This window comes from Arachis ipaensis, chromosome B6 (assembly GCF_059453495.1).
Source record: "Arachis ipaensis isolate K30076 ecotype BB chromosome B6, ASM5945349v1, whole genome shotgun sequence".
NCBI lineage: Eukaryota > Viridiplantae > Streptophyta > Magnoliopsida > Fabales > Fabaceae > Arachis > Arachis ipaensis.
Window position 1 is genome coordinate 15,651,229 of NC_142441.1, and position 14,923 is coordinate 15,666,151.

General features: G+C 26.8%; 2 protein-coding genes across 2 annotated transcripts; one reads left to right on the forward strand and one right to left on the reverse strand.

The window, feature by feature from the left end:
• Positions 1-1,799: 1,799 nt before the first annotated feature.
• Positions 1,800-6,381, reverse strand: LOC148554708 (benzyl alcohol O-benzoyltransferase-like). Its single transcript, XM_088491837.1, has 2 exons — positions 5,895-6,381; positions 1,800-2,784 (listed from the first exon to the last, which is right to left on the reverse strand). Exons 1-2 carry the CDS (start codon positions 6,345-6,347, stop codon positions 1,870-1,872), a joined length of 1,368 nt encoding a protein of 455 aa, XP_088347963.1. The 5' UTR covers positions 6,348-6,381; the 3' UTR covers positions 1,800-1,869.
• A 6,751-nt stretch (positions 6,382-13,132) lies between these two features.
• Positions 13,133-14,482, forward strand: LOC148554709 (uncharacterized). Its single transcript, XM_088489355.1, has one exon. It carries the CDS (start codon positions 13,133-13,135, stop codon positions 14,480-14,482), a length of 1,350 nt encoding a protein of 449 aa, XP_088345481.1.
• Positions 14,483-14,923: the final 441 nt, after the last annotated feature.

The following is a 14,923-nucleotide window of genomic DNA, read 5'->3' on the forward strand; positions in this document are numbered from 1 at the left end:
TTTAAAGTACTTTCCTTAAAACAGCCACAAATGGTAACTACAAGCTATGAGCAAAACAATGGACATAATATGTTTATTGGCAATCATTGAAAAATAAAGCTTGTAAATCATTCCATTCGCCTCTCATATTTGCTAGCACCATTATACCCCTAACTAGCACCATCATACCCCTCACCTTAAATGTTTTTAGAAAAAGTCTAGGGGCCAGCAACTTTGTTAAATTTTGGCAAGCATGTAACCAGCAAAGAAAAGTGAGCCATTGGATGAAATTTCACACCAATTTTACACCATTAAAACCATCATTGATGGCTATTTAATGGCTACAAATCACAAAAATTACTGGCCCTCTAACATTCCTCATGTTTTTAATATAGAGATTATAAATAAAAAGCACATACACTAATTCTTTATTTCAAAACAACAAGATACTAGTATGACTAACATATATGTATAAGATTAAAAAGGTGTTCACAAATAAAATCATCTATATCAACAAATCTCAAAATAATAACCATTTACTTTTTGTTAGATTTATCACGAGCTTTATTAATAATGATATAAAATTTGGCATCTTCAATATCTATTTTAATTGAATTTTTTATCATTATAACAAAAATATATAAAACATATAAAATTTCTTTCTGAACATTGCTTGAGGTATATTTAAGAAATTTAAAAATATTTTTTAAAACAAACTTTTAAATACTAGGTTTGGGCGTAATTCTGTTTTGGGGGCGTAATTCTGTTTTGGTCCTTAAGGTTTAAAGTATTCTATTTGAATCCAAAACCCACCGTGAGGTCAAAATTAAATAATTAACAAAATATCCTATATAACAACAGTACAAGAACAAAATCGATAATATGGAGAACAAGTACAAGCTCCAGAGGCATAAAATCAACCATTGATACATCAATACATTTATTTATTATTTTTTTATAATATAAATAAAATATTTTCTATAAAACTAAAGAAAATGATAAGTAAATGTATTAATGCATCAATGGTTGATTTTGTGCCTTTGGAGCTTGTACTTGTTCTCCAGATTATCGATTTTGTTCTTGAACTGTTGTTATGTGTGAAACTAAATTGATGTTAAATGAAATTTTTTTAGATTCAAATAGAACACTTTAAATCTTAAGGACCAAAACAGAATTACGCCCAAACCTAGGAGACCAATTTAGTACTTTACCTTAAATACTACTATTATAAGACTCCAAAAACGATGAAAAGTCAACCATGAAAAGCCATAGCCAAAGTGACTTATTTTAAGTTGCTCTTTGCTGCAGCCTGCAGCTTGAGTGGAGAAGCCATACATTCTTAAAAGAGGGGGCCACTCCCTTATTATTATGTTTTTATAAAGAATTTTTCTTTTTAGGGGGCACTGCCTCCCCATAACAATAGGAAGCTTCGCCCCTGACTAGGAGGAATAGACTTATATATGAACGCAATACCTAACAGTTTAACTCTTATGATGGAACATATTTGACTGGAGGATGGTACACTTCATAAACTGGACCGTAATTATTTAAGTTAACGAGTTTTTCATTGTTTAGAAGTCATGGACGTTAGAATTTTTTTTGTAGATTGATTATTATTAGCTATGAGAGCAATTTTAATAGGATATTTTTTGATATCATTTTTTTTTATAGTAACTGAATTAACGATATTATACATTTTGAAAAAAAGATTAATATAATGCAATTATTTATATATTCATTAAATTTATTAAATAAATATTATAATATTATTAATAAATTAAAATAAAATTAGCATTAGAATGACAAATTTTATATTAAATATTAAATAATATATAATTTTATAAATATTTATGTGACCATTTATAAAACTCAAAATAAATTAAACTAAAATTAAATACTAAAGGTGCTCTTAAGGTCTCCACTAAACAAATCACCCAACTCTTTCTCAAATCTCTCCATAGCTTTGGAAGGCAAGTAAATTGGAAATAATACACCTTCTTCTCCTTTTTCATTTTCATAATCCATAAAAAAACTTACTCCATGAAAAGCCGGCCCAACTCCACCTTGAGACACACCAGCATATAATGCTTTGCCCCATCCAAAATCCGCTTCTCTTAACCCAAAACGTGTCAAGTTTGACACGATGCAAGATCCTACGGTTGTAAATAAGGGTCGTCCTTTTATAACCATTAGATCTGCCACTGAACGCACGTACTCTTCTGTCACCTCAGCTTTGACTTTCTTTATTAACTCTACGGCATAACCAAATGGATTTTCACAAAGCTTCCCTACACTAGCAACTGCTGCTGGATAAACAAAAACGTTTCCGTAATAACCAAGGGGTATAATAGGGTTAAACCTAGCGCGTGCATTCACGATGCACATCATGCGAACATCATCTTCTGGCGCAAGTTGCAATGCTTTTGTACGGCAACGCCATAAGCATGCAGTTATAAGCTCAAATCGAGTGCATTGACCAAGGTGACGTGGAACCAAACGACGAAGGAAAGCTATTTCAGTTGGTCCAAAGAAAAAGGAGCGTTGAACCATATCGTTCTCATAAGAAATGATGGTCCCTTCTTTGGTATTTGGAACTTGCTCATATTCACGATGGTTGCATGTGATTTGTGGTGGGTCTCTTGCAAGCAGGAGCTCCCTTTGCCATACAGGCAGAATGGAAGGTTGATGAGCACCTTGAGCCATTTCGGTTAAAGCACTCACAAATTGTACTAGACCAGTTGCATCCACCATCGTGTGATTCACGCGTATGGCAAAAACGAAACCGCCGCACTTAAAGCGTGTCACCTGTCAAAAACAAAACAAATTGTTCGACTGACTTAATTGGCAGTAATTTGTATTTATATTTATAAATATTTTATACACAAATATATAATTTTGGGTGATTTTATACATGAATATATAATTTATATTTATATTTATTAAAATTTTATATACATAAATTAATATAATTTATATACATTAATTAATATAATTTATATTTATATTTTTTAAAATTTATATACATAAATTAATAAAATAATAATTTAATATTTATATTGATTAAATAATAATTAAAAATATTAAAATTACTTATTTTAAAAGTATTTTATAAAAATTAATCTAAATTAATTTAAGATTATCTTATTTTATATTTATTAATTATTGTTATAATAAATATATAATATCAAATAAATAAATATATGTATAATTTATAAATATTTTACGTATAAAATTATGAATATTAATTTAATAAAATAATTTTAAATTAATATTTTAAAGAGAAAGGTAATTATTTTACTCCTCGTGATTCCAACTTTTTCTACTAGCTAACTTGATTATCCAAACATAACGCACTGAATACTGATATCTATTGTTGGAAAAGGATGTTTTAAATTAAGAAAATGTGTAAAGTAATAATAAAATAAAAAAGTTAAGTATTAGTAAATTTATTATTTTTATTATCCATAAATCCTATAATTTTAATGAAAAATAATTATACTCTCATTTTTTTATTCTACCAACTTTATTTTAGAAGGATTTAATCCTATTTTACTATGATCGGAACCTTGGCAGTGTTTCTCTTTAAATGAGGTTCAAAATTAAGTATAAATGATACTATTTATTAGATTTACTTAGCTCTATGACTATAAGTAAGGATTTTTAACAATTAACAATATACCCCATAGCTATCTATTTTATAGTAAGGGTCTAAAATCAAATGTGCACTAAAATTAAACAAATATTTATAAATATCTTAATTTTATTTGAATGTATAATTATTCATCGTAACATTTTTTTTTTTACATTTTCTCTTTTTTATAGAAAAAAACTTTTTTAATTATTCAATCTCAACATACATCGGACACGTTCGCTTAATATAAGAGTATTGTTGGATAAAAAAAAATTATTTTCATATATTAAAAATGATATCTGTATAAATTTTGTGTACACTTTTTTCTGTAAATGTTTCATCTGGAGTATATATAAAAGGTAAAACTATTTTAATTTTCATAATTTTTATCAATTATTTAATTTTAATATTAAAACTAAAAATTACACTAAGCAATGTAGATATAAAGGTAGTATATATTATATATATAACATTCCTCTCACGTAATTTTCCTAAATAGTAAATAGACATCTTATATTGGTCCAAAAAATTTAAAATAAAACACTAATTTTAAAATAGAAGAAATATTTTGTTTTCATAGCTAAGTATACGTCGACGTCTTTTAATTTAAGAAAGTACGCAAAATATGTATTTTTGAAAATATATAGGAACCAACTTTTGGATTAATTACCATTAAGTAACTTATTTTTTTATTATCAAAATCACTTTTATTTTCACACTTTTAAAAAATTTTAGAATTTATAATTTAAAATTTAATATTAAAATATAATATTTAAATTTTAGAATATAAAATTTAAGATGACTGTTAATGATGGACGATCGTTATTTGAAGGGTGGTTGGTCCACTGCAATGAGGTATAAGAAGATAGATTTTAGTTTTTTATTTTTATATTGTTTTCTAACACTTACATATAAAAAATTAATCTATTATAAAATTTTAATTAAAAATTTATTATTAATTAATAAAATTTTAATATTTATTTAAACAGATAAGTAAACTAATTATTCGATCAATTCATTATATTATAAATATAATATAAGTATTAAAATTAAAAAAAAAGTTAAAACTTATTACCAAAAATTAATTTTTAATTTGAGTAAGATTACATAGAAAAAAATAATTAACTATAATTTAAATTCTCTAAATTTTAAATTTTTATTAAAAAAATAAAATATAATCATTTATTCTCAAATAATTTTTTAATTTTATTTATAAAATAAATTATAAAAATTATATTTTATTCTTTAAAATAAAATTTAAAATTAAGAGCATCCAAATCTAATTAATTATTGCGAGCCGTTAATTATTTGGGATGCAACCCCTCGTATTATCAAACAAGAATGGCCTAAATTTCACTCTTCTTCCCTGCCAGATGTTAAAATAATACTCTTTTTCTCTATATTTATAAAATAGGCATTCCCCTTCTTTATAACTTTTAAAAACCTTTTCTTTAATCCATTTTAAATTTTTTGTGTTAATTAATGTTAACTTTATCCAACTTTCAAGAAAAAATAAATTATTTTTTACAAAAATACCCTTTAATAAAAATTTTATTTTTTGTCATTAAACTTTGCTTACCAAAATATCTTTTAATAAATTATTTTTTTATTGATTAAATTATATTTATATCACAATATTTTTAAAAAAATTTAATAATTAAATTATTTTTTTTAAGATACCCTTCAATCATTTTATAATTATTAAATTATGATTTTACCAAAATTTTTGTTAACATTTTTTTTATATTTTACTATTAATTTTTCAATATTAATATCAATATATATTAATTGTTGTACATATTAACAATGGTAAAAATTTTTTATTTAATGTTAAAATAATATACATTGATATTAAAAAATTAATAATAAATTATAAAAAAATGTTAACAAAAATTTTAGTAAAATCATAATTTAATAATTAAAAAATTATTGAAGGATATCTTAAAAAAAATAATTTAATTATTAATTTTTTTTATAAATATTTTGGTAAAAATATAATTTAATTAATAAAAAAATAATTTATTAAAAGAAATTTTAGTAATCAAAATTTAATGATAAAAAAATAAAATTTTTGCTAAAGGATATTTTTGTAAAAAATAATTTATTTTTGTTGAAAAATTGATAAAGTCAACCTTAGTTAAGGTTAACACAAAAAATTTAAAATAAATTAGAGAGGATGTTTTCTAAAAGTTATAAAAGAGAAAAATGTACATTTTATAAATAGAGGGGAAAGGAGTATCATTTTAACATCTCAAAAGGATAATTTTCTCTTAATTTTTTGAACCTGTATGAGTAGAAGGGGGCAGTTGACAATTCCATCGCAGCCTGGAACATTATAAAGGAGTTCTTGGGAGCATGGAAATGGAGGTTGAAGAGAGCCACGAAGTTGATCAAGTGTTACGTCAGCATCTGCCTCAATAAACAAGACACCCTCCCCCGTACAATCCACCATCAACTTGCGGCCATGACCTTCCTTGATCCTGCCGGCAAATGGGTAGTAAAACACAAGTGTTCTCGAGAGTGCATCTCTTATAACCCTAACTGGGTCTTTTCCTTCCATAGATGGCTTGTGCTGATAAATATGAAAGAATGGAATTTGGAAACGCAACCCTTCTTGATCATCTATGTCAGATAATAGTTTAACTTCGTGGGGAGTGGGCGTAGCCGGAGCCACCAGCTCCGGTTGGCGCCTTTGGACTGTAAAGACTAAAGAGGGAGACGATGATAGTGAAGTCATGGTATTGCCAGAGAAGTTAAGAAAGAGTTAGGATAAAAAGAAGGGTGGATAAGTGGTTTCTATTTATAGTGATTTGAATGTCGTGTCGTAGGAGCAGTAATTTTTTAATTTTTATTATATAAAAATATAAATAAATTAAATTCTCATAATTTTAATTTTTATATTTAGTTTATTATTAAATAAAATATAAAAATATTAATTTTTATATTTTTATTTTTTATATTTTGGTCTCAGTAATTTATTTTATTCCGTATTTAAAATCAAATGCAATCTAAAATAATAAAATTATTGTCAAAATTTCTAGTTATGTTATTAGCAAATGCAGAATATTAGCATGGGTTTAGCTTGTATTTTTATTTTTGTTTTGTTTTTAATATTTTTTATTTTAAAATTTTATAAAAAAATGATTATTTTTACTTGTTTCTCTTTACAAATTTTTAATAATAAAAACGCAAATTTAACATACTTTTAGTAATCAACATTTTGATGTAAAATAAAAAATTGGCTAAATTTTTGTTATTTTTTATGATTTAAGTTGTATTTTTGTTATTGGTCAATAATTATTGTATGTATTGAGTAGAATTTTTTTTTTTTTTTATTTACATCAGAGTATTCATCAGGTACTGCAACGATAAAATGATGATCTTTCTAAATAAAAAAGTAGGGGTGGCAATGAATATAGTAGAGTAGAGTTTGGATCCAACTCTAATCTTATTCATGGGTTGAAATTTTTATATAAACTCAATCCTACTCTATTTTATCCGCGGGTTGAGAATATCCCAACTCTAACCCTACCCGCTCTTAATCCGCGGGTACCCGACCCTACACGCGAGTTACAAAAAAATATACAACATTATTATATAACTTGATGATAATTTAAAATATAACTGATTTTTATGTAAAAAAAAAATATTAAATTATCAATTAATGATTTTCTTTTAATAGTTAAGGATCTTTTGTATTTAGCGAGAGGTCTTTGATTCAACATCCACTTAAAATATATTTTTATATAAGTATATAACATAAACATATATAGAGTGCGGGTTGGTCGAGTAGGGTTGAGGCTCAACCCGCACCCAGTGGCGGAGCTTAGTTCAGACAAAGGGGGCCATGACCCCCCAAACTTTTTATAAAAAACTTAGTAGTACTTCTTCAAAAGATAAAAAATAGTTCAATTGACTTAAATACTTTACTATGACTTAAAGTATCTAATAAGTTTAATAAACAACATTCTCTCTATCTTTAAGTTCAAATATAAAAAATTAGATATTATTTATTTATTTATTTAATATTATTTTATATTTTACTATTTATTTAATTTAATTTTTATATGATAAAAAATATTAGAATATTCAATAAGTATTAATATTATTATATTTGTATAAATTGATAAAAAATTAATAAATATTATAAATTTTAATATTTGTCCTTCTAACTTCTTCTTTACATATTTTAGAGGATATATATTCAAATTTTTATATAAAATAATAATGAAAAATCAAAGAATTGATACATTTTTTAAGAGAATGCTAATATTAAGAAGGAGAACATATCACTTTTACAATATCAACATCTATAGATAGTTCTTCTACTTTAATGAATCACGAAGAAAGTGAGATATAACCTTCAAAAGTTCAAAAAGTTACATATGATGACTTTAACCTTAACTTTTTGAAACGAAATCTTGAAAAACGGCTTTAAATTTGGCAATATCACCCAAACTAGAGAGATGAGATTAGACAAACTTATCTTAAATGGGGTCTATATCAAAAATATTTTGACAATTATTTTCTATCTGGCCCCCCAAAATTTTGTTTCAAGTTCCGCCACTGCTCGCACCCTATCCGACCCGCACGAGAACCCTACCTGTATCCTACCCTATCTGCTATAGATCGAATTGACAACCCTACTCGATCGAATCGAATGGAGTCGGATTGGATACCCGCAGATAGAGTACATATTATCACCTTTATACATAAGCTTTATTTTTATCCTCAATAAATATCAAATTTTAAAAAAATGATTAAAAAACACATACCCTCGTAGATATGTGCCAAACTTACGTTAGTTGTATTGAGTAAAATTTAAACTGATATTTGTTAGGGTCAACGCTCCAGAGTCCAGCCCCACAACATGCTTGTGCGAAATGTTTTGATTGGGCTAGTGGTCACAATCCACAAAGAAAGGTACACACGTCATTTCTCGAAGCCTAAGAGTTGATTTTAGCGGTCCCTTTTTTTTATAATATCTCCAATTCAATAAATTAAAAATTAATTTATTATGAAATAAAATTTTATTTAATAATTTATTTATTAATTAATTTATTATTACATATATAAAATAAAATTTAAATTTTAATATTTATTTAAATAAATTAATAAACTAATTACTAGATCAACTCAATTTAATTGTGATTCATTTTATTTTCTAATTTTTCAAATGTTCATCAGTTAATTATTAAGTGGTCCAAAACATAATTTAATTAAAATGTAGTGTGAAGTCCAATATAATTTTGTCCACTTATTTTCAATTGGTCGGTCCCAGTTAAATTAGCCACATATTTAGATTTAATTTAATAAAATTTTTATATTTTAAAAATAATTTATAAAAAATAATTTTTTAAAAATAATTTTTAATAAATATAAATAACAACAAATATATTTAATAAATAATTTATAAAATTTAAAATATTATACTAAATATTAATATAAAAATTAATTTTTTTAATTTTAATAAAAACAAATCAATTTTTTTAACTTTCTTTTAAATATTTTTAAGAATAATCTTAACTTTTAAAAATTATAAATATAAATACATAATTTTTTTATTTATTAAATATAAAACAAAATATTTATATTTTTAAAAAATACAAATATTTTTTCAAAGAAATTTACCTAACTAAGTTTTAGCAGGATGTCTGCATGTGAAGCGAACGTAGCATTATTTACCGAAGGAAAATTATATGGTACAGATCTAAATCTGTACAGATTTAAAGATTTGTCTACGTGGCAAAATCTAAACCACACATTCTAAAGCCACACTTTTTATTTAAAACCGTAACTCTTCACAAAGAAAAGCGTCACTTAATGGAAAAAAGTAAATTAGAAGATTTAAGAGAAGAAATAATTAAGTTATCAAAATTAATAGATCAAAAATTAATGATTTTAACTAATGTTAACTGTAATGACACCGAATTCTTAAAATCAATACAAAATGATTTCTCTCAAAATCTTTATTTTACTATAAGTTTTATTGAAGGACTTCAAAAACCTGAAAAAACTTATTTTTCACACGGAATTTCTAAAAAATGTTACCATGGAAATGATTCACCACATCTTTATCATACCTTTAACCCACAATTAAATTCTATAGTAGACATGCTTGAAGAAATTTTAGTATCCATAAAATTTCAGAGAAATAAGGAAAAAGAGAATCCCAAAGAAGAAAAATTTCAAAATATAATCAACATAACAGATTTAAAAGTAAAACCACCACTAAAATTATGAATATTGAAGAAAAATTAGAAGAAGTTACAATGCTTTTTAAACAATTAAAAATGGCTCAAGAAAATAATATTATGGAACAGGGATTCCAAATAGAAGAAGAATTAAATCCTGAAAATATAGAAAATGAAGAACATATCCTAGATTATTCAAGTGACGAAGAACCAGCAATTCCAATACAAGTAAAAAATGAAGCTGGAACATCTAAGGACAATCAATCTCAATTTAAATGGGAAACAAGTTTTGATAATTATGCTTTTAAAAAGGGATTTATAAACAAAGATTCAAAATATACAAAAATACCATCAAAATATGTTCCTAAAATCCAGGAAATGGAAGGAGATAGAATGCTCGATTTAGACTGTAAAAAGAATGAAAAAGAAATTTTCGAAAACTGGTTAAATTCCTTTTTATTAGAAGCCTTTACCAACCCAAAACTTAGTGAATTGTCTGGAAGAGACATTTGGAATTACATAGGGTTTCATACTAAAGGAACTATAAGAGATTATATGACATCAATAGAAAACCAAATAATAGAAGAATTAGCAACAAAAACAACAGCTTATGATAAGATATTATATATAATGATGATTCTATATAAAGAATTTTTTGGAAAAAAATATTATAGATCATAAACAAGAAGTCTATAATAAAGAATATCAAGAAGCAAAAAACCATTTAGCTAATATTCAGATATATGATTTATGTAATGTGGAGTCTTACATATGTGAATATAGAATACATTATTACAAATTAAAAGAAGAAGATAAAAATCATTATCTTAGTATGTATATAACAAAACTTCCATATCCTGCTAATGAGTTTATAATGGGAAGATTTATAAGAGAAATAAATAGAGGAACAATTGAAAATAATTTTGGTGGGGCAACCTCTGCAATAAGAGAGGAAATAAAAGAACGGTGTATGCAAGAAGCAACTCAAAAAAGATTTGCAAATATAATTAGAATTTGCTGTCAGGATAATGAAGAGATACCTCAAAAATATGGTCTTAATAAAAATTTTCAAAGAAAAAGAAAATATCAATTTAGAAAAAGAAAATACTATCCAAACTGGAGAAAAAAGAGGTATTTTAGAAGGAGAGATAACAATAAAAACAAAAGACAAAAAAGTAACTATTGCCCAAATAAAAAAGAAAATTGCAAGTGTTGGTATTGCCAAGAAGAAGGACACTATGCAAATGAGTGCCCGAAAAAGAAGGATAAAAAGGATCTTACTAAACAAATAGAAATTGCTAAGTCTTGTTTCATGGAACCCTTAGAGGAGTCTGATGATAACTTAGACTATATTTTTGAATATGTCTCGGAAACAGATTCAGAGACTGAGTAATAATGCCACATTTATTACTATAAAAATAACAGAAAAGTTTATAAATGCTTTCATAGATTCTGGAGCAACACAATGCTTTGCTAGTTCAAATATAAAACTTGATTGGAAAAAATTAAAGAAACCATTAAGAGTTAGAATAGCTGACAAATCAATATATAAAATTGACCAAAAAGCAGAAATGGTTGAAATTTTTATTCAAAATTATAAGTTCATTGTTCCATCTATATATATGTTAGATTCTGGAATGGATTTTATCATAGGAAATAACTTTTTAAAGTTATATCATCCATTCATTCAAGAATTAACATATATAGTTCTAAAAGCTCCACACGATTCTTCAATAAATCAAAAATCAAAACGTATAAAAATACCAACTACTACTATAGATAAGATCTTAAAATTTAAAATATTTTCTATATTAGAGACATGTTATTTAAATTTATACTTTCAGATAAATATCCCAAAAAATAATCTTGAAATAAAGATAGAAGAATTTTTGGATGAAATCTGTGCTGAAAATCCTTTAGATATTAAAAATACAAATAACGAATTAGTAAGTATTAAATTAAAAGATCCTACAAAAGAGATAAATGTTCCAAATAAAATTCCTTATTCCGCAAGAGATAGAGAAGAGTTTTCATTAGAATGTAAAGATCTTTTGGAAAAAGGAATTATAAGAACAAGTAAAAGTCCTCATGCGGCTCCAGCTTTTTATGTCGAAAACAATAATGAAATTAAAAGGGGAAAACGAAGAATGGTTATTAACTATAAGAAGATGAATGAAGCAACTATTGGTGATGCTCATAAACTTCCAAGAAAAGATTCTATTTTAGAAAAAATCAAAGGAGCAACTTGGTTTTCATCTCTTGATGCAAAATCAGGATATTGGCAACTTCGTTTAGACGAAGAAACAAAGAAATTAACTGCTTTTACTTGCCCAACAAAAGAATCAACAAGTGTATTGCTCTATGAATGGAATGTATTACCATTCGGATTAAAACAAGCCCCAGGTATTTATCAAAGATTTATGGAAGAAAATCTAAAAGAGTTAAATGAATTTGTTTTAGTGTACATTGATGATATACTAATTTTTACAAAACAGGATAAAGAAGATCATCTTCAAAAATTATTAATAGTGTTAGAAAGATGTAAAAATAAAGGATTAGTTCTTAGCAGAAAGAAAGCAAGAATAGCAAAACAAGAAATAGAGTTTCTTGGATTAATTCTATCCACTCAAGGAAGGCTAAAACTACAGCCAAATGTCCTAGAAAAGGTAAATTTATTTCCTAATAAAATAGAAGATAGAAAACAATTACAGAGATTTTTAGGGTGTATAAATTATATTTCTGATCAAGGATTTTTAAAGAATATAACAGAATACACTAAAAGCTTATTTCCAAAAATAAGTACTAAAAAAGAATGGAAATGGGAGGAAAAAGATAGTATGCAAATTCAAAGGATTAAAGAACTATGTGAAAAACTTCCAGAACTTTATATTCCAGAAGAAAATGACTACTTAATAGTAGAAACAGATGCTTCAGACATAACCTGGTCGGGATGTCTAAAAGCTAAGAAGGCTATAAAAAGTTTGGAACAAGAAAAAGAATCACTAGATTCTAAATATTCCCCAAAGGAATTACTTTGCAGGTATATTTCAGGGACTTTTACTCCAACAGAACAGAGATATACTACTCATGAAAAGGAAACTCTAGCAGCAATTAAATCTCTTAAGAAATGGAAAATTGATTTACTACCCAGAGAATTTACATTAAGGACAGATTCAAGTTACCTAACAGGTTTCATACGATATAATTTAAAAGTTGATTATAATCATGGACGATTGGTAAGATGGCAATTATTTTTGTTACAATATCCAATAAAAATTGAATATATTAAAGGTGACAAAAATGTTATTGTAGATACATTAACAAGAGAATGGAGTTCGTCTACAACGCATTAGATCAAGAAATTCAGAAATACGAACAAGAACTCGAAAAATGCAAGCATTGTCAGCAAATAAGGACACAGATCCAATCCCTCAAGAAGGCCATCGAAGCAATGAAATCAACACAACAACCAAAACCATCAGAGCTCAGCCAGCTAAGCGTGGTGGACAAATCAGGTGAAAAAATTCCAGAAAATAAAACAATTGCTGAAATTATCAAAAAATCCACCCAAGATAAAAAATATTATGTAATTTATAATGGCCCCATGAAAGGAGTATATGATGCCTGGGAAAAAGCAGCACCATTTACACATCAATCAAGGATAATTCATAAAGGAGGGTTTTTAACACTGGAAGAAGCAAAGGAATCTTTCAGAGAATATGAAGCTCTTCATCCAGAGCAAACCCTAAAAAGAGCAGATAAAGCTCCAATTCAAACCCAGAGAACAGGGATAATAAGAAACATTCCTACAAGGGCTGAAATCAAAGAAAAGAAAAGGGTCTGTAGATCAAATCTCAGAGAAACCCTTAATATAGTCCTGAACTGGACTGAAGAAAAAAGAGCAATTTTGGGATATTATCCTATTGCCAAAGAACAGCTAACAAAGCTGGTTATATTTCCAGATGCATCCCCATCGGACACCTATCAGTTTTTCCAGTATGGATTAATTGATACAATTTTAATTTTTAATGATCTAAAAATTATTAGTGAGTTTCCTGCAGGATTCGTTGATGCAGTGAAGAGATTTAAAAATATGATTGACAACGTAAATCCAAGGGATATATCCCTAAAATTTACGAACAGTCAGCCTATTTTTAATGAAGAAGAAGAATGCTTGGTTCCAGCACACCAAGTAATATTCATGTCCGTCTTCCCAGGAAATTTTCAACCAATTGATCAAGTTCAAGATTTAACAATCTACAGTCATGAAGGAAGGCTAGCCAGCACACTAGCAAGGGTCTTCGAAAGAACTCAAAAGATAACAAGGGAATCTCACACAAGAATTAATTATAAAAGCAGAAATACTTTGCTTGTGTCTAGTAAAAGGAATGAAATTGAAGAAAGAGAGATGAGACTCTTAGTGGAATTTGAATCAGCATTCTACAACTTATCTGGACTCTTAGAAAAGCTCCCTGAAGGGATAAAGAGGAATCTCTGCTATTTGATAAAAGACAGAGAAGACCACAAGTGCCAGCTATGCGTCTCAGAGTTATCTGAAGAAAGCAATAATAAAACGGAATCAACCCACATGATAAAGGAAGAAGACAACACATCTGAAGGCCACATAATGAAAGAGGAAGACAGCACATCTGAAGCATCTCTCAACATTATTGCATAGTGACATAAGCGCTTAGGTCATAGAGCACCAACAATGTAGCTGGTGCAAGATAATAAACAATGACGTAAGCAATGACGTCATAAGAAGGGTAAGGATGGGAATTGTCCATCAGACCCAACCATTATAAATAGGTTGCTTAGGCAATTGTAGAGGTATCAGAAAATAGAAAGCAGGAGGCAAAGAGTACTCAAATGCTAGGAGAGCAAGGAGGAAGCTGCCGAGGCGATTCTATGATCTGAAAAAGAATTCCCTTTAGGGAAAAATAGTTCTAAACTCCCCTCTGGAGTTAGTATCTATAATCTCCCCTCTGGAGATAAAATCATCTTATGTAAAATATTCTAAATAAAAGAAGTTTTTCTCCAGAAAGGTACGCCTTTATCCTAATCTCTTAGTTATGAATTATTTAGAAAGTTTAGAACTAACGGAGGAATCTGACTATTA

Bases quoted from the DNA above. Each gene is read 5' to 3' on its own strand.
- LOC148554709 (XM_088489355.1), top strand. From the start codon at position 13,133: ATGGAGTTCGTCTACAACGCATTAGATCAAGAAATTCAGAAATACGAA.
- LOC148554708 (XM_088491837.1), bottom strand. From the start codon at position 6,347: ATGACTTCACTATCATCGTCTCCCTCTTTAGTCTTTACAGTCCAAAGG. The intron at 2,785-5,894 runs GTTCAAAAAATT...TGTTTTTGACAG, and splicing joins GCCCCCTTCTACTCATACAG to GTGACACGCTTTAAGTGCGG.